The 20,418-nt window shown below is 38.0% G+C and overlaps 1 protein-coding gene across 1 annotated transcript in view; it reads right to left on the bottom strand.

Annotated features, from left to right (window-relative positions):
* The window catches only part of STRN3 (striatin 3), an 89,491-nt gene that overhangs the window by 32,207 nt on the left and 36,866 nt on the right, over positions 1-20,418 (bottom strand). Inside the window, exons 9-10 of the mRNA XM_025202479.1 lie at positions 9,598-9,738; positions 4,996-5,129 (exon numbers count right to left, since the gene is read on the bottom strand). Of these exons, the coding sequence (XP_025058264.1) occupies positions 4,996-5,129; positions 9,598-9,738 (275 nt within the window). The remainder of the gene's footprint in view (positions 1-4,995; positions 5,130-9,597; positions 9,739-20,418) is intronic.

Raw genomic sequence — 20,418 nt, 5'->3', positions numbered from 1 at the left:
GCTGTAGGAGACAAGACTAGGAAAGATGGCCTTAAACTGTAGAAGAAGAAATTTAGGTTGGAGATTAGGAAGAAATTTCTGACTGTAAGGGTGATCAAGCATTGGAACAAGCTACCTAGAAGTTATAGAATCTCCATCATTGGAAATTTTCAAGAGCTAGTCAGACAGACACACTAGAGTGGAATGGTTTAGTCAGGAATGATCCTGTCCTGAGTTGGGGACTGGGCTAGAGGCCTCATGATTTCCCTTCCCGCCCTACTTTCCTAGGATCCTATTCCAGGCAGTCTAAAAGTAGAATATACGATAAAATAGCCTTCAAGAGAAGGCAACTCAATAAAATTATCTCAGAAATATTAAAATTATATTGGCTTTCTCCTGTGTCATTTTGCTTATTTGACTAAATTTAAGTGGAATAGCTTACATGTCCTGAGGTTCATGGTGAGTGGAAGCCTCCTGCAGTTAAGGAAGGGTGCATGTCTGCCTTGAAAGAAAAGATTGGATATTTTGTGCTGCTCTTACTAACAAGTCCCACAGGATTTCCTCATTATTAGAATACTAGTTCTGTGATGGACCTCAGCAATGACAGTTCACAAATGGTAGACTGTCTGCTAAAAGTATCTCTTGGGCTGTCATCGACTCCTGAAAGATGGAAAGCTGTAGTTTATCCCATGTTGGTGACATACAACTACAGCTAGAGAGCCTCTTGATACAGATTAACAAAGAAGTGGTGTGCTCTTTTAATATTATGGATGCATTATCAATATAAATCTGTCCTGTAGATCTTCTGCAGAACAAGCTGGAACATCTATTGCCTAGTCTGATTGTTTTTAGTTCCAATATATTAGGTGAAAGGCCAAATCTTTTGAGGTCCCTTGTATCTGGAGATGACTCAGGAGAGTTTCCCAACCTGCCTCTGATCCACTGTGGAAAGTGCCCCTGTTGGGCGAAGGGATGGGGAAGGGAACCCATCTTTGATATTTTCTCAGGTAAAATCTCATTAAGTGATGTTACATGGATACAGGCTGATACATGACCTATTTCCATTTCATCATAAACTGATTTCCTGTTGGTCAGTAAAATGTAGCTGGCTAGGATGGAAGCAGCCAGTCTACTGCTACCCAAACCAGGATCATGGACCCTACATTGTGTGCCAATACTGATATCTGCATTGCCAACTGCTATCATTAATCATGCATGTACCCCAGGGACCAACCAAGAATGGGGCCTCTTTGTCCTAGTAACTGTTTAAATACTGCTCCAAAGAGCTTGCAACCTAAACAGACAAGAAAAACAGGGAAAGTAAAGGAGAAGAATGAAAAAACCGAATGAACATGGTAATGTTACTTCAGTGACTGGGGGGGAAGAGGGAGGCAGGGTGTATTTAGAGATGAAAAACAAGCTGAACAGAATGAAAGTGAAGGGAAGGGAAATGTGGGGGGTGAGCCAGGAGGAAAGAGGAGATATGGAGAAAAGTAGAGATTAAGGGAAGATGAAGAGGAGAGGGCTGGAGCAAGATAACCATCTAATCAGCACAGGCCAAAAAGCACACTGTGTCAAGGGTGTTCAGAGGTTCCTTCTTCTGACTGAAATCTCTGGCTGGCTTTTCTCAGAAACCTTTCCCAAAGATCACACAACTTTGTTGATATCAATCTGCTAAATTGATTCTGAGGTATATTTTGTTAGATGTCAGACTTACAACAAAGCCTGAAATACTAGTCTCTGTAATGGTGGAGAGCTCAGTGAATTTTTATGGAGGGCTGATATTTTGACTCCTATTTAAGAAAAAGTAAGAAAACAGGGTCGTAACTGTGTTTCTTCCCCCCCCACCCAAACAGTACTTGTGTCAGTACCAGTCCATGGTGCCAAAATCTATTTTAGTGTCAAGTTCCTTTAACCCACAGGGGGTTAAAGGAAACTCTTCTTTCAGGAAGGCTTTCGTGTAACATTACTGAGAATTTTTGGCATATGAATAATTTTACTGATGCTCATTTTCTTAGGCTCAGAGGTGGCTTTCATTGACTAAAATGTAGTTTAAGAGGCATGTCTTGTGATTGGATTGGAAACAAATGACAGAGGGAGCACCAGTCCAGCATATTTTTCTCTCTCAGGCAAAACAGAACAGCGATGGCCACTGATGAACAGGGTGAGGCTTGCAAGTTGGACAGGCATGATTTGTGATTGGATTGGAAACAAATGTTGGACAGGACTCAAGGTTGGAAGGCTGTGATATCACCAAGATGATTCACGCAAATGACCCCTAAACACATAATGAAATTCAAATTCAGACTGCTGAAAGAAACTGGAATTGGGAAAAATCTAAGCTATACAACATTTGCCATCTTTCAATTTAAAAGCATCCAAGAGACATGATGTTGTTTCCAGTCTGAATGCTACAAGTGGTCAGAAAACCAGCGATACCTTGCCTTTTAAGCCCTTGGAGCAGGGTGATTATGACAAGCACCACAAAAAGCCACATGCAACCTATGGCCATTGATTGATATTCAAAAGGGTCAAAACTTTGATGCACTTCAATGGGATCCAGGGAAAGATAATTCAGCAAAAAGAATACAGACTAATCCCAAAAGTGCAAGTTTTCTGATGCTTCATTTTAGGTATATCACCTGATCTTCCAATACTTCAAATTCCCCACATAAAAATGGGAATAATACATAAAATACCTCAGTGCTCACAAGTTTAATCTGTAAACACTAAGCTCTGAGATAAAATAAGCTGTTATTATTAAAGTTTAATTTTTACTAACTCAGTTTATTTTAAGATCATTCCAGAGTTAAGGATAAGTAATTAAGGCAGAGGTGCACCGATACATCGGTCCAAAATCAGATCAGCACCAATATAAAGAAAACTTGACCGATGTGGCCAATAATTTGTCCAATAAATAACCATGCACAGCTGCAGCGCAGCACATAGTCAATGACTAGCAGAGCTGGCAGCGTGAAAAGCTGCATGCAGCTGGTAAGTCTGGTGTGGCAGAAGGGGAAGGGGAAGGGGAAGGGGAGGGGGATGGCAGATAAAAGCCCCCAGTGAGGGAGAGTGTGGGGTTGAGGCTGGGGCTGCCCAGCTGGGGCCAAGGCGAACACGGCATTGTATTTTAGAGCATAAAACTCACTGTGGGTTAAAAACGATAGTTTATCTCAAAATCAGAGCCCGCCATCTTTAAAGTGTTCACGCTTTAAACATTATAGAAAACGGTTTTAAAAAACGACCTGTTTATCGATTACACTGAAGCGTTAGAAAATTAAGCAGTGTGAAAACTGAATATACTATAATTTACTGTACAAACTACCAAAAAATGCTAGTTTGCTTCCTATTATCTATATTGTATTGGATTACATTTTGTATTGGATTGGAGTAAATCTTGTTACCCCAAGATCATGCTATAGTAAAACGTAAATTATAAGACAGCAGAGTTGTATGTCTTAAAGATTAAGATTTAAACTGACAGTTGAAGTTAATTGCCCTAATTCTTGATGATGTTTGTTATATTAATACTATAATAAATTTCAATTTTAAAGCATTTCACAGTTCACCTTTAAAGCTAACAAATGTAGTGTGTGATGAAATAAAATAGCCTCTAATACAGTGATCCTCAACCTTTTTAGACTCATACCACTCTTTGTTAGGCTCAAGGAATGCCTTAGAAAAATGCCACTTCTTAGTTTTCCCTTCTTTTTTTACTATAAATAACAGACTGGTGCAATGAACACGGAAACATCACAGAAGGTCAGAATGTTTTTACCAGTATGAACTGTTATTTGAAAAATGTAGGTTTATCTTGTGAATCATTCATAGATCCTTCAAAGGATCTCAGGGCACCCCAAGTGTTGCAACACCCTGACTGAGAATCACTGTTCTGAGATCTAAAAGTCCTGAACCATGTGTATGTGGTTCTTGCACTATCTATATTTTAGATTTTTTGAAATAATACAATAATTGATTGGCCAATATAAAGACATTAGAAATATGAACAATTCATGTTATTTGTCATTTAAGAAGCAATGTGTGCTATTAAATTCTAAAACTAGACAAAGTTAAGTGTTTAATAGCATTAATATGTTGGCAAATAATTTTTAAATAAAATGAAAAGATTTTTAAAAACAAAATAAAAAAAGATGTAACTAACAGCATTTATTATACTTTTAGACTATGGTAATGCAATAAACATTTAAGTTTTCATTTCACAAGGTGTTTAAAATGAAATTTGAGTAATCACCAATAATGGTTCCCAACAGAAACAGTGGTACCATAATCTTAGTTTAAAAAAAAAATGAAACTACACACTCAAGGTTACAGAAAAAGTTATAAAAACAACCAACAATTGAAAGGATCTTACTGATCCAAGCCATAAATGCAATATAATTTTAAATAGATTTCAATGTATGAAGACTTACCTGGACGTACTCCCATGATATAAACTTCACAAACCAATAACAATTTCATATAAAAATTGTTATGCATTTTTTGCAATAATATTATGCAATATGTTATGCATATTATGCATAGAATGTCATGTTATGCAATACGAGAGAAATTGAGAACACACTGGGATAATAAAATTAAAATCTCTCACAAATATATACTAAAATTAACACTAAAAAGTTAAGCCATCACATACTACTATATACAATTTGCACAGGTGACATTAATAAAAAAGGGGACATATAAAAGTTACTATAATGATTTATCTACACATGTTTTAGTGCTTAGTTTTGGGGATAAATCTCATCATAATATGAATATAGAACTTGTTTGTATTTTATGTGTCACAAATGTGAATTACAAGTTCTTTAATTAAAAATCTAATCATATTTCATCTTGATTTTGCAAACTGCTTTGCAAACTCATGAAGCATGCTTTCCCCCAATATAACAGCGCTCACTACTAAATTAATCCATCTTAAAAATTTTGGAATGTTCTGAAAAATAACTATAATTAAATTAAACTGTATAAATAATTTTAAAATAAAATTGCACTTACATCATAACTATAGTCTGCATCATTTGTTACTGTCAAGTCTGCAAGGTCTCCAAGGCCCAGTACACTTAACAAAACATCATCAGAACCCATTATAAAAGACTTGCCTCCTCCAGATGGAAACGTTATTGGCTCAGCTACAAAGAACAAAACAGTTTCTTAAGTCTCAAGGAAAAAAATCAAAACTTATAAAATGAAAAAGAAAAAAGAAACCAAAAACCAAAACTGTATTAGTCATTGCTTGAAGGCAAGTAAAAGCTGAACTCTTATTAACCAAAATTTAAACATTATAAAATTGTCTCCTGAATGGAAAAGAAAACATGAACATAATAATGAACTCACAGTAAAAGTAATACTTGGGCCTCATACAGTACTTTCCATAAGTAGATCTCAAATCACTTTATAGAGGAGGTCACTGCTGCCCCTGCTTCACAGATAGGGAAACTGAGCCACAGGGAGGTGAAGTGACCAGGCCACTGGGAAGGCAAGGAACTCTCTCCCAAACCCCAATTCACTTGATCATGCTGCTCTCATTTCCTTCAGAGTAACTATTTCTTAAGTACAAAGTTATAAAGATGAAAATACACACCTACATGACTATCATCTTCAGCTTTTACACACCATGCAAAACTTCGCTTCTACCAGCCAGGCACACCATTTTTAAAACACAAGAACAAGTGACATTTGCAATTACTAACTTCTGCAATGGACTCTCTCAAGGTTCTGGGTTTTGATAAATTTTAGAAGACATAAAACTGATATTCAAATTATCTACGTATATAGTGCTAAGCACATTATGAATCTTTACATTTTTTTAATCAGTCAGTACCAAATAAAACAAAAGTTGGGCCACTTAATTCTGGATTCATGTGCATATCACTTAAGAAGAGCTCATTCACACTTCTTACTCTTCAGCATCCCCTATGCCTCCACCCTCCATTCCTCCCCCCCACAATAATCTCAATTCATATGAAGTTCTTTGTTTATGCATGCTTCTGAGAAAATTTTGTTTTTTATTTGCTAGTATGTTGTGCACCAGATTCATGACACCTGGTAAGGCAAAATATTTCTAATTTAATGTTTCCGATTAAAATAGAGAGAAATGCATTTATTTCTTCACTATACATTTTTTAAAATAAACAAATTAGAAGCATATAAAAATAAAAATATTTAAATTATTTGGCAGTTTTTAAAATGAAATCTGTTTTGGGGCTATACTGAACAAGAACATATACAGTTTTAACAGCAACACTATCAAGTACTTAATTTGTTTTAAATTTCTAACCACTTGTTATCAACTCTTCTCTTGGAAATAAGACTTCCCACTCTAAACACACAATTCTTTTTAGTTGACAAACACTCAAGTCAAGGCTCTCCTTCTCATAGATTGTCAATAACTTTTTCCTTCTCTGTTTTTATATCTATTTGAATTAGATTACTATCCCATGGACCACAATGAAAATGTGTTCCCTGGAGTTTCTAACAGAAAAGCAAGCAAGATCAGGTCTATTGCATAGACTTTGGGCACCTGAGCTATGTTTAGCACAGATGTGAAAAGATAGGATTTCTGACTAGCATAGCTGGTCCAGCAGAAGCCTCACATGCAGACACAAGTATACTGGCACATTTGTAGTTTTACTATAGAGCTTCTCAGGAAGTAGTTTTCCTACAGTGGTACACAGTATGACTTTGTCAACATAAACTCCATCTACCTTGGAAGAATTTTGACAACAGAGCATACTGGTACTCCTGTGTGGCCAGTCTTTAAAAACCAGCAACTACCTTTCTGAACTACACAATGTGGGTGGTTCTCTCTTCCTCATCCCTACCCTTTTCTTTTTTTAAAAAGGTTCAGAACATAGACAAATGATGGTGATCTAGGGTTTTAATTACTTGATTATGCCCTGTTACATATAGGTAATTTTGCCAATAATTTATCAGAAACATCATGCACATGCAAATAACTATGTTTGCTGAACTATCCTCAACTATCCCATTATTCTGAAATATGCCATGCTTCCAATAAAGTCCTAAATTATTTTGTTTGCATACATGTACTAATTCCTATTCTATAATATTAGGAGTTATTCTTAACTTAGTCACAGTTTACACTGCACCAAAGAATAGAAAAGAAAAGAAAAACGTTTAAAAGAAAATACAGAAGAAAGTAACTATGTACAACTGCATTCAAATCTCTCCATCTGTACCAAGAGCTGCAACTTCAGAGATACCATGAAATAGCTCGGAACCACAATAGTACTCCTGACAGGCACACAAAACTGCCAAGTATGCCCTTTACTGTAGAAGTCTCCTCTTCAGTAATGCAAAAGTAGCATAGGCTTGCATACACAAATATTCATCAGAATGAACTATAGCCTAGCCTCACAAGGACATATAGGGGGCTTGCCCAAAATCAAAACTGTATGAAAAAAATTGCTTTCAAATTGTCTGCAAAAGAGAGAAGACCCACAAGGCAAAATTAACTGTTAGTAGAACAGTTTCTTTCTTATTCATTCCAAAGAATGAAGCATACTGTTTCACTCAATTTATGAAGCTGCAGAACACAAAATATAAGGAATCCAAGGGTATAAACTTGTTTACTATGTTGCTTTGTACTACATGAATTAGACATGAATTACCTTCAAACTTTCTTTATCAAAGCATAATAATAATTTAGGTTCTACAATTTAGTTCTAGTAAGTCAAGATGGATAAGGAAAAGGAATAAGAAACACGAAGATAATATGACTCTCGTACTATAACTCTCCATAATAATACTCAAGTGTTGAAAGCACAGAAAACCAAACTGATGAACTGAAGTTAGGTTCACAGTAGTGAATACCAAGCTGTGAAAAATGGCTAAGTTAAAGAGGACACTTTTTTCCTAGAATGATTTATGGAAGTACTGAGAATGAACAACTTCCATGCATCTAAAGTGTAGTGAGGTATGAAGTAGCCTTGAAAAGTCACTCACCCCATCGAAAGTTAATGGTAAACTATAGAACACTTTTTTTTTTTTTAAGGCATGTAAATAGGTTTCAGTTTTGCCAGTCAAATATAACCAGATTATGGTGTTGCATTTTAGAATTAAAAGAACATGCATTGGTTTATATCGTTTGGGAATATACAGTGGAAATTAGGCATTTTGCTCTCTGGAAAAAGCAGGGTTTCTGGATAAAAATTCAATTAGACTGACAAAGATGAAATCCTCCCCCAAGTTCAGGTGTGCAGTTAATTTTTTTCCTAAACATTTCAGTTTTGATATTCATCTTGCAGCAGCTGCAGAGTCTTAAGTACAGCAGAAATGCACATTTCATCCTCTGTGTGTCATCCATGTTTGCAGTGACCATTTGAAAATGGTACAGAGATGAGTTATGGGACAGAGAAGATGAAATAATGGGAGTGAGGCATCAAATGGTCAAACACCCAGAATTCCTTATAATGCTAGCAGGTGACCTAATATACAGTGAGCATGCATCGAAGTAGGGACCCTGTGTGAGTTGTGCAGGAGTCCCTGGGATTTCTACCAAAGTGCACCCAGCTTTAGTGATACAGCAGGCTGCTATGTGGACAAGAGTGGGGATATGCACAGGTACAAGAGCCATTGTGAATGTCCTGCAACATGAGCTTCTCTCAGCTGCAGAATGCAGGCAGTCTTATACAAAATTAAACTTCTGAGTTTTCCAATGATAAACCCCAGTACCTTGTCTATTACATCCTGATGACCACCTTCTTCCTTTTTATTTTTTTTAAACACATTATACAAAACCATAGTTATTAAGGGAGATAAAAGGAGACACTGGAAACTGTGACTTACAAAATATGTTGGGCAATTTTTATGTTGTTGTTAAACTTAAATTTTAAGGTATTTGAGATTACACCAGGACATTAGGCTACTGTGAAGGTCTGGACAACTGGAATCAGTACTAAATCTTTAAATATGTTCTACAAGAGAGATGACAGCCTTAATTTTTAACATATTTTTGGCATCAAATGAAACAGATGTGAAACGTTGATGCATAAATTCTTGTAACCAATCTCCTCCTATTTAACCTAGCTAAATACGTAGTTTTCCACTTAACTTCATGGGGTATAGTGAAAACAGTCTGACTTAGATAAAGAGAGAAGAGAACAGGATAGAACAGAACATAGGTACAACAGCTGAATAAAAAGTTACTACAACTATATAAGCATTAACATCAATTTGGACAACAGAAAACCAAATACATTTTCTGTGTAGCTACTTTACTACACATTAACATAGTTTTATAGTTCACCTTTCAACACAAATGGCTTATCAAACTTGAATACTCACCATTTTTTTCTACCAAGACTTAAAAAGTTTAAGGTTGCATTACAACGGGACTCTGCAGAGAGCGACTTAAGAATTGACACTGTTGGAACTAGCACAGCTTCACGCAAGACTGATTTTAAAACACCTGAGGGGTAAACTTTTGGTTTGGATTAATTTGACATACACAAAAGATGGAGAAGTTCAAGTTGTAGTCTGGCAAAAACATGAGAAGAGTTGTAAAAAATGTTGATGTCTTACTGAAATCTGTAACAGCATTAATTTTTCTTTTAGAGGGGATAGTAATTTTTGTACCTTCCTCTGCTCTTGCACCTTCATGATCAGTCATTCTAGAAGAGGGTGACCTAGATTGATTAATGATTCCTGAAGGGATGTGGGGTAGCTCATCATCGCCCAGATCAGCTATCATGTCGTGAAGTTTTGTCCTGTTGACCCCTGTAAATTAATGTCAGCAGCAAAGGTTCATTTGATTGCTACCGCTTGACTTCATAGCAGTCTATAAATCCAGTTTGCTAATTAAACAAAAATGATTACTGATGGGACTTACTTAGAGAATATATTGATTTTTTTGTACTTTCAATATATTGTTCTTCTGGAAATTTAAAATTAAAAAGGCTTAAACTGAATCTAAATTGCATGCAAGCAGTTTTAATCCACCAAATCAAAGAACGTTATTAAAAACTTGTTTGCTCTTTTGTAGAACTGGTTGATAATCTGCTGTAAGAGAAAAATAAATCCAGCAATTTCAAGTCCCTATGAAAAACCAAATATGTTACATTTATAAAAAAGAAACCATTAAACAAAATGCATGTATATTAAATGCTGGTAGTATTAAACCATTTTACTAAATGACTTAATGAGAAACAAGAACAAACAAAGTTAGCTTACAAATGAGGGGAGAAGTAGTACAGATGACTTATAACGGGGATGCAACAAACAATTAACTTTCCCTGTGTTGTTTTTTTTAATAAATGGCATTAAGTTTAGCAACGTGAAAAATTAAGTCCAACTGTGGTTAGCAAGGGCCACTTCTGAAATAGTCTTATACAGGTCTAGATTTAAGTGTCCAATTAAAGAAGGCTTGGTTTAAAATTGCCCTATATTCCTCTAAGTAGAGACAGTTCTAGAAAATGTGTAAGATCTTACAATATATTTCTACACTAAAAAGAGCATTCTAAAAGCTGTAACATTCATATTCAATATGAATAAACAGAAAGACTAAAAGCAGAACGTATTCTGCAAAAGTACAATTATGCAAAATTTCACTTAAAGTTATTAAGGTATCTGAAAACTGGTAAGACGCAAGAAAAAAAACACACCTGTCATAAACATCAGACAAAAATAAAGCAGCTTTAAAAATTCTATAAGAAAATTCCAGATAAAAGTCTTCCAAGGCTTAAAACTAGTCTATGTATCCAGAACCCTTTTTCTTTATTGAAATTGAGATTTATGTACTCAACTTGGAAGGCTTAAGTCCTATCCAAAGATCAAGCAGATAAATTACTGCCTAATTTCCATACACTATCATATAATATAATACAGAAGGCAGCATCTAGAAATAAATATCCATTTTTAAACAAGAACTGCATTCAAGAACTAGATAATCAAAACAGTAACTGAGTAAATGTGACATCAGTTAAAAGTTAAGAATAAGGGCTTGGACTTATTAAGTATTTGTTGTGATAAAGGTGGATGGTTTTACAAAGATAATAGATGATTTAGGCCCTAAATTTTAAAGGAATGGACTCGCTTGGAGCAGTTAAAAATAGGAGAGAGAGGTGCCACTCAGGATGGCACAGCAGCTGCTAAAGACTCTAAGGGTGCATTCTGACGAGCACATTGGTGCAGTTTGCAATGACTCAAACCCATTTGAGGCGCTGCAAAACACATGAGGTGCACATGTACCTGTTTGCTACACTGCTACACCAGGAGATCCTGGTGTAAAAAAAAAAAAAAAAAGCCACTAAAAAAAGTGGTATGGTGCATGTGGCAGCAGTATGCGCCACCAGAAAGGGAGCCTGGCCAACCAGAGTAATGCTCTGACTGCTGGCCAGGCTCCAAGCAGCCAGCTCGATGCCGCCGCTGCCCCAGAAGGCACCCAGATAAGGCTACTGGGGCCAGCACAGGTGCTGTCTCCAGCCTCCCCTACCCCATTGCGGGCAATTTCCCACACGCCAAAGCACGCATGCAAGGGCATGCCTAAGGACAAACAGCAGTGGCACAAATATGCATGCCACTTTTGGGACAGACTCTAAGGGTACACAAAGACATTCAGAGAGGTTAGACTGCCTTAAAAATGGCCAACCAATTCAACTTAGTGCACCCAAGTGCAGACCTTAAACTTAGATCCCTAGTTAGGTCAATCTAAGTATAAACTCTACAAAAGTTCAGGACAGTAAGATGCATCTAAAAATGGCAGACCTGGTGTAACCGAACTTTTATACAGTTACCAGCACAGACCCAGGGCTGAGAAAGCCCAGCTACTGGCCGCAGCCCCAGAGCTATGCTTTTCCTACCCTCGCCCCAACCTGGCACCAAGGTATCTTTGGCCCCCCAGCACCTCCTACCACCCTCAGACAACCCCTCCCAAACCCCCTAAGTCCCCCATTCTTCAAGTTCCCTGTGCTCTTTTTACCAATGTTCCCCAGTACCAGAAGCTCAGGAAGCAAGTCAGGGTAGGGAGAGGGCAGGATGGGGCAGAAGGGTTGTTAATTGATGGGTAGGGTTGGCTGGGGGAGGGGGTGCTAAAAATTGCCAATGGCTTTCAATCCCACCCATAGACTTCACCTGCCTCTCCTGATGACCCCATTGCCCCCTCCATTCCGACTTACCTTAGATCGAGTGGCCATTTTTAACTTGATGTAACCGCCCCTTATCCTCCTCAAATGTCTGTATGTACCTTAAGTGCTAAGTGTGCAGGAGCCTGTGTAAATGACACAAGTGAGCCAGATCTCCTCAACTTTAACTTTAGATAAAGCAAAGTTAATACTGGAGCAGTTTTACTAGGTAACACATGTACTAGTGTCAGCTCAAATCCTTCAATTTCAATTAATTCCGTCCAAGAGGAGAAGTTCAAATTGTCAGGAAATAGAGAGTTTTGTAACTATGTTAAATATAGTTGCTTTTAAAGAGTTTGAAAATTGTTCTTAAACTCACCTGTACATATTCACATTCTTATTGACTTGTGAGGAATAATTCTGACAGCAAAAAGACAAGATTTTTTTAAATTAAGACCAAAGTACAGTCTTCCCTAATCCAGTACTCTTATCTTTAGTCTGACTATGGACTGGCAAGTCCCCTCTACTGTTTATTTTCTCATCTGTTCAAAAGCAATATTGCCCAACCTCAGAGAAACCCTGTGAGCCCAAATTATTTAATATTTGAAAAGGTTTGACAATAGAAGCGACTTGGTCAGGTTTCTGTACATGCAAAACTGAAAGCAGTACATTCAGACTGGTCCTTACATGGCAGTGAGAATGGAAACTCTTATCTGGGCCTAATAAAATGAGATAAAATAATCGGATCACTGTCACTATACACAACTATAAACTAAAAGCTGAAAGGTCAGTGTCTATGTAAATAGGTTCAAAGAAATGAAATACTGCTTTCCCTTAAGAAAGGCCAAGATAGAAGACAAACTGTAATACAGTAATTAATATGCAAATAAAACCACCCAAGTTCCAGGGAAGATGGTAAGAAGTAACCAAAATCTGCTAAATTTATTTACAAAAGGAAATTTTATTAGGGACTAACTACCCTCTAAATCAGGGGTGTCAAACGTATCTGGAGCCCTTGGCAAGATCCAGACTGCACAACTCCTTGTGGGCAAGATCAAGCCTATGGCCTGCTCATGGGCGGCTGCTATGGCCACTGTAATGGCGGCTCAGGCAATGGGCCTTGTGGGAGCAATGAAAAACCCAGAGGAAACCGTTGGTCCAGAACCAGTGAATGGTCCATCAGCAGCAGTGGATCCAAGGGATAGGTTTTGGGTGTGGAGCAACTGTCCGAGGGTGCTGGTGGCGGCAAGCCAAGCTTGCTGATAATGATTGTGACCAACCAGGTCAAAGGACCCTGAATTCCAAGGCAGGCCATGCCCCACAACAACCAGTAGCCTGTCAGTGGCCCAGTGGGTCACACAGAGCAGCTCTTTGGGCTGAATCCAGTCTGTGGGCCATATGTTTGACACCCCTGCTCTTTGGTTTTAAAAGAGGGCAGGTGCGTGCTCCATCAATTTGCTCCAAGGGTCCTACCACAAAAATGTGAAAAAGGACAAAGGAACAAATTAAGACAAAATATGTGCATAAAATTAAAATATCAAAGAAAATCCTTTGTTCCTCTGTCTCCTGAGCCTTATAACCACAGGGAACAGCCATGCCCTGTATTCCAACTCTTCGCTGTGCTCAGTCTTTTGCTTCAGCACACTGTCTCTAAATATCTAGTGCACCAGATTAGATATGTCAGGGCTGTCCAACATGCACTTGTCTGGGGGCCACATGCTCCTCAGCCAGACACAGGCATGGGCGAACCAGGAGGCTGCCCAGGGCTCAGACAGAAAGGGAGCCTGAAAATGGTAATTTTAAAATTATTATCATCATTATCTCTGGTGAAGGGGAGCCCAAAACTAAAAGTTCAACCAGGGCTGCCAGGAGACTAGGTGCTGCTTGGGCCCTACCAGCAGGGTTCATGGGTCCCAGGGACTCCACCTCCCCCTACTGCTCTACACCCTCCCCATTGCACTGTGCACCCAGGAACCACCCACAGCTGCATCGCACCTCCCTGTTGCACCATCTCTCCTCCCCCTCTCATTACACCACATGCCCAGGCACTCCCTGCTGCTGTTCCCTGAACCTTCCTGTTGTACAGCACTACTTAGCCACCCCTGGTTGCAAGCTCCCTTGGCAAAGAAAGCTGTGCTGTGCAGCCCTGCCCCCTAAGGCATGGGTAGGGGCAGGAAAGGGAAACCAGAGGGAGAGGGAACTTGCAGCTGGAGGAATGGTGAGGAGGGGAAACTGGATGGGAGCCTGAGGGCAACAATTTAACCCATCATGGCCCACATGCAGCCTATGGGTTGCCAGTTGTGACAGCCCTAAGTTATGTCATCCAGTATTCCAGAATGGTCTGTTCCCCTTTACCAGGTCAAAAAGCAGTTTTAACCAGTGGTCACCCTTCATATAGCAGATGAAGAGTTAGAGCATTCTTCTTATTGTTCCATTAATGACTCTCTTGCACTGATATTTTTTCTGATTTTCATTTTTTTACATGTTCTCATCAGCTGACCACAAGTATCCATCTGCAACATCTTATTTTAAAAGCTATCTTCATCTGTCATCTTTCTCAAATGAGCTTCTCTTTTCCACATGAAGCAAGAGGGAGAACATACACTGATTTAGTTTTTATTTTTAAATCAAGGATGACTGCTTTGTCTCCCCCATATTGGCTTCAGGTCACCTTTGACACCACACATCAGCTTTATCTTCCTTTCAATATCCTTAGAACAATGTCTTTCCAATACATTGAGATTTCTCAGATAGCCAACACTGAGCACGCAATCCACCATTTTGGTGCCACCAAATGTCTGCATAGTTCTTTTCCTTTCTTTTGAAAACCATTGCTGTCTTTGTCTGCTCCACACCGATAGGCAGCCCAAATCTGTTGATGGTATTGTGGAAGGCAACAACCTGACTCCGCAAGCCCTTATTTTGCATCCAGGAAATTTCAGATTTTTGAACTCCCTATATCTTTATGTCAAAACCTTTGGCCATGACAACTTTCCTTATCAGTAGATAGATTAGTAGATCTCTCAATTTAATCTAAAGTATATCAAGAAGGTTCTGGGACATATCAGGTCTCTTTCTTTTGCTGACACAGTCATCTTGAACCAGCCACTAACCAGAACTACCTACTTCTTTCTTTTCTTTTAACAAACTGCTATCCCTCCAGTATGAATGCCAGGGACCACCACATTCTGTCATGCCAGCCCTGTTATGCCTGTCGTGCTGTCATGATCGCTTCTTGAAGTTAATGAAGCAGCTGAAGATCTCTGTCAGACCTTTTCTGTACTTTGAGATTTAAAGAGTAATCAATAGTAAATAGAACAAGTGAAGAGCAAAGATGCGACAATGCTAAATTCATACTTTTCTTTATATGAAATACCCATTTGGAGGTACTCTAATAAATCCTTATAAGTACAGGCTACCATATGTGCTAGCTTTCCTGTGATTCTCAAACTGAAAAAAGGCCGACTAGAATAAGCTCAGATGATCAGAAGTGACATGCATATAAACGTTTACAACTGTGCTCTGGTGCAACCTCTCTCAGAGTCTGAATGCAAGATGGGAAGAACTATACCCAATATGGATTGGATATAGTATGAGGACAAAAAGTATGTAAAACGGGGACTGATGCTGTCTGCAAACTGTACTCGAGTGAAGTATATAACCAGCATTGGACCTAAGTGCAATGCTCCCTCTTCCTCTGCAGATGGCACTAGAGAAGGAAATAACATTTTCTTCTCTGCTGTACCCTCTAGTTTTCTGACCTTTCAACCTCCTCTTCTGCTATACTACAACCTATAGCAATGTTTCTCAACCTTTTTAGACTCAAGGCACCCTTCAGAAAATTGTTGGCTTTTAGTTTTAACTTGATTTTTGACTAAATAAAAATAATAAAGCAATTCTTCTGCTGCAAAGAACTCAGAAAGGCTGCAACAGGTCAGAATGTTTTTAACACTATGGATGCCTATTTGAAATTGTTGGGTTTATCTTATGAATTATTGTTTACACACCTTACAGTGCTAACATTGCGTGACACTTGGCAGGACACCCCTAAAATGGATCTGAATCACTGTGGTTGAAAATCACTTACCTACAGATCATGCCACCTGAGAAACCAAGGACTAAAATGGGACTGAGGGAGAAAGCCAAATTTTTAATTTGGCTAAAGAATAGGTGGAGTGGGGGAAACTGAAAGAAAAATACAGAAAACAAAGGAAAAGAGATTGAGGGGATGAAGACAGAAAAAAAGGAAAACAATTGATTCTACAAAAGCAGGAATTTGTACCTCCCTGCCTGCTTCTGACACCAGACACCTCCAGGGATTTCCCTTATCTGCACATAACAGAGGAACACACACAAAAGGACTCTCAGACCCAGGGGAATACACTTCCAGCTTCTATCCCCATGTGCAAAATTAAGTTTATTTTCTACCTACGAGGATTTTTACAATTTTTGATTTCCCCTCAGCCCAAAAAAGGATGTGTATGCCCAAAAACTTTCAAAGAAATAATTTTTTTGCTACTTTTTAGTTGGTCTAATAAAAGATATTGCCTCTGAACCAAGAGTTTTGTGCTTCTCTGGAGTTCAACCTCTGTAACTTGGATGTCATGTTGATCATCAGACAGTACAGCTTTATAAGACATGAACATCTTACAAGTCTCTGGCCATCATAGCATTCGGTCTTCAATATTCAGTGATCCCAAAGGATGCCATGCATGTCATCTCCATTTTTGTTCTGAAAGATGACAGATGTGGGTATCATCTGAGTCCTGAAGAAATACTAAATGCCTGCCAGGTATGGATTTGTCCTTCTGGACCAAAAGGTACCTTTATCAAGCAAACCGTAACAAGAAGGACACTACATTAGACTGCTAGCCTTAATCCTAGCATACTGATGTAGAAAGTAAACATGAAAACAATAAAAAAAATATGGTTCTGTGAAAATCAAATGAAGTCCTTAGCTGTCTCCACATAGGCTAAACAATAACAATCTACCAGTTTGAAAAATTCACACACTAGGAGACCAAGCAATTGAAGTTACTAAAGTAAATGAACTAAGTACCCACCCAGCATAAAAATAAAAGGTTTTATAAATGTAGACCAAAGATCTCTTTAAACCAGAACCAAATCAAGTTCAGGTGCTTTGCCAATCTGTACACTTTCAAATGAACGAAATGAAGATTCTGTCATAATGAAGGACTTACCAAATACAGATATGTTATTACCACAGGTAAGTACCCGATTAAATGCCTTACAACAGTTACCTTCTTGGGCCCTTCTCAAATGACTTAATGCTAGGGAAGGGAAACTTATTCAACTACTACTTTAAAATATACTAGCACACAAGCTTTAGAGAACAGAACTGGTTTTTAATTTCACAATGACAATATAATTACAAAAATCTCAAGAGTCAACATTCAAAATGAAATATACCGAGTGATTAGCCTTCCAAAAGAAACTCCAGCTGTTTTACATATCTTAAATTTTTATTCCTAGTTTCAGCCCGTTAGTTTCTTGAATCTGTGTGAAATGCATTTAAAGGGCCATCCACAGGCACAAGGATCCATGGGCCCCAATGCAGAATCAAGGCTTATAATACAAATTTAATGTAGGAGTAGTGATTTCCTTATATCATCATACTGAATGCCTACCACATTCACCACTTAATTCAAGTGACAGAAAATTGATAGTGTAAAGTTAAGCAGTATATTCCAAAAGTTCAGCTTAAATGATTTAAAGCATCCAGATTTACTCTTTAGTCATATACAATTAGTTTAAAGCAAATTATTAAATAAAAATGATAATTTATGATAGTGGGAGCCATCTTTTTTGGCCAGTGCATCATAAATTACCTCATGCCTTCCCTGAGTGTTACTTCAATCCCCTTCCTCTGTCTGCTCTGCTTTCTCCTTCCCCCCCAATCTGCTGCTCTTTCTGCTTCCTGCCCAATCTGCTGCTGTATGCTTGTGACCGCCACAGACTGCCACATACAGACTGCCCATGCCATTTGAGACGCATGTCTCAAGGAAGGTTGCCCCCCCCTTAATCTATAGCACAAGTGTCACATTTTCCAGGTATCTGAGCCTAGCAATAAATACTTGGGCAGCTAATATTTGAAAACAGTCTACAAGTACAATTAATCATGGGACATTTCAGATCATAAAATATGGTTTTAGTTTTAGCCATTATCAGCTAAAACAAGAGGATGTACTGTCTGGCTCTCATAGATATTCACCTCTTAAGGGTAAAAAAAGCAGAATCTGACTGGCATGGCAATTACATGTGCAGTATGATAGAAAATGGCAGCAAAATCGTAACCTCATGCTCCCCAGATCTTGCGGGTATATGCCCCACCATTGTAAAGTCAGGCACTCGCATACCCCTGCCTTCCCTACTGCCACTTTCCTCACCACCACTGAGCAGTGAGGGAAGTGGTGGTGGCAGCTGAGATGGACAGGGAAGGACAGGTGGAGAGATGTGAAAGTGGCTGAAGTATAGGGGGTACTACTGATTGTTGCTGTAATTCACATGCCTCCCTGCACACCAACCCAAACTTTCATGTCCCCACAGGGAGACATTCCCCACACAGTTTGGGAAATATTGTTTTAATGCGAGTACAAATTCAATAGCATTCAAAATCTGTTCTTATACTAGCTTTTATGCAACTCAGAAGAGAACACTGCACATCATGTTTTTCTTTAATAAAAAAGAGAACTTGACTCTCAGAACAGTTTGTAAACAAAGCCTGAAAAGAGATGCCAAAAGTTAAAGGGGTACAAATTACTAGGGATGAATCTTTGAAGGTGGGGGGGGGGAAAAAAAAAATCAGTCTGTAAACCTGCATCCAAAAAAGTTCATGCAAATTTAGTAACTGCCTAGAAGTTTTTACATGCTAAATGAAGAGGCACATTTATGTATACCCTTTCAATTGTGATCCTGCATTCAAACCAAAAAAATCCTAAATAACTTCTCTTGATAACTTTGTAACATTAACAAGTCATGCAAAATTACTTAATCAACATGCACAAACTGAATTTTGATTAAGTGATGTTAGAACTTGCACGCAAAGCCAGAACAGCACAAGTATTTAAACCCTTATCTTATCATAATTAAGACATAAGAATCTTATCTTAATTTAAAAAAATCAAATTAAATTAAAAAGCCCTTCCCTTCCTATGTAAAAGTGTTGGGCGAAGATGTAGTAAAATGTAATTTTTTTATTTTATTTTTTTTTTATAATGAAATGTAATTTAATAATTACATAACACTTCACAAGCGTTACATAAACACTTTTGAACTCTCACGTAAAATTACTTCGGCTCAAATATTGCTGGGAATTAAAATAATTTAATTCCAGAGTAAAGTCATGGCAGTCAAGTTACTGCAATTTCTTCAACTTAATGTGGAGTAGCATGTCTCTGTCTACAAAAGACCTATATATCAAATTGAATTAAATAAATTGTAATGTTATGTACTTTATTTAATAAAGTGTTTAACATATTAAAGTTAGGCATTCTAAAATCAATTATTTTACAAAAGAAATCTAAACCATGAGTTATCCATTTCATCTGACAGAATTTAGCCAAAAAGAAAATTTGAAGTTTAAGCAAGAGAACTAAACTGAAAATGCTGTTGTCTTAGGCTGTTAACAGATGTGGAAAAAAACCCCAAAACAGTGCTTTAGTTTAAGCCCAACATGCCCCTGCACCAAGCATATTTTATGCCCAGAAGAGGCATTGCATTAATTTGACTAAGCTCACCCACAGATCAGGTGCTTCAGCAGAGCTTTTCGGCACATTTATCTAATAGCCAACTGAATCAGCTTTTAGATGAAAGCGCCAAAAAGCCCCTCTGAAGTGCCCAAACTATAGAGATGCTGGGTAGCTGGGTCAAACTAACATTTCCTTTTCTGGTAAAATGCTGTTTTTTGCTTGCTTGGGGGGGGGGGTTGGGTTTTGTTTGTTTTGGGGGGAGAGGGAAGGTTTCATGTCTGTCAGAAGCCTTAGTGATGCTTTTATTTTAAAATGTGAAATATATAATGGCTATTGCACAGAAAAAGGTCACGCTCAATAATATACTATAGACTAAGCAATGAAAGTGTTACAGTCATTTTAGCTAAAGGCTTTTTTTTCATTTTCATGCCATATTCTGGAATTCACACACAAATACAGGCCTAACATTGATATCAAAATAGGATTCAAAGCTTAAAGAAAGTCAATTAAAGAATCTTTTCTTATCACAAGTGGACAAATTTAGCCCTTCTTTCCTATACTTCAAAGTAGAAACAGCATTCTAGATTATATGAAGTCTGTCAAGTATTCACATTAGTTTGGTCTCTTTC

This window comes from Alligator sinensis, unplaced genomic scaffold, assembly GCF_000455745.1.
Source record: "Alligator sinensis unplaced genomic scaffold, ASM45574v1 scaffold720_1, whole genome shotgun sequence".
NCBI classification, from domain to species: Eukaryota; Metazoa; Chordata; order Crocodylia; family Alligatoridae; genus Alligator; species Alligator sinensis.
This window is presented reverse-complemented; position numbering and strand designations above follow the sequence as displayed.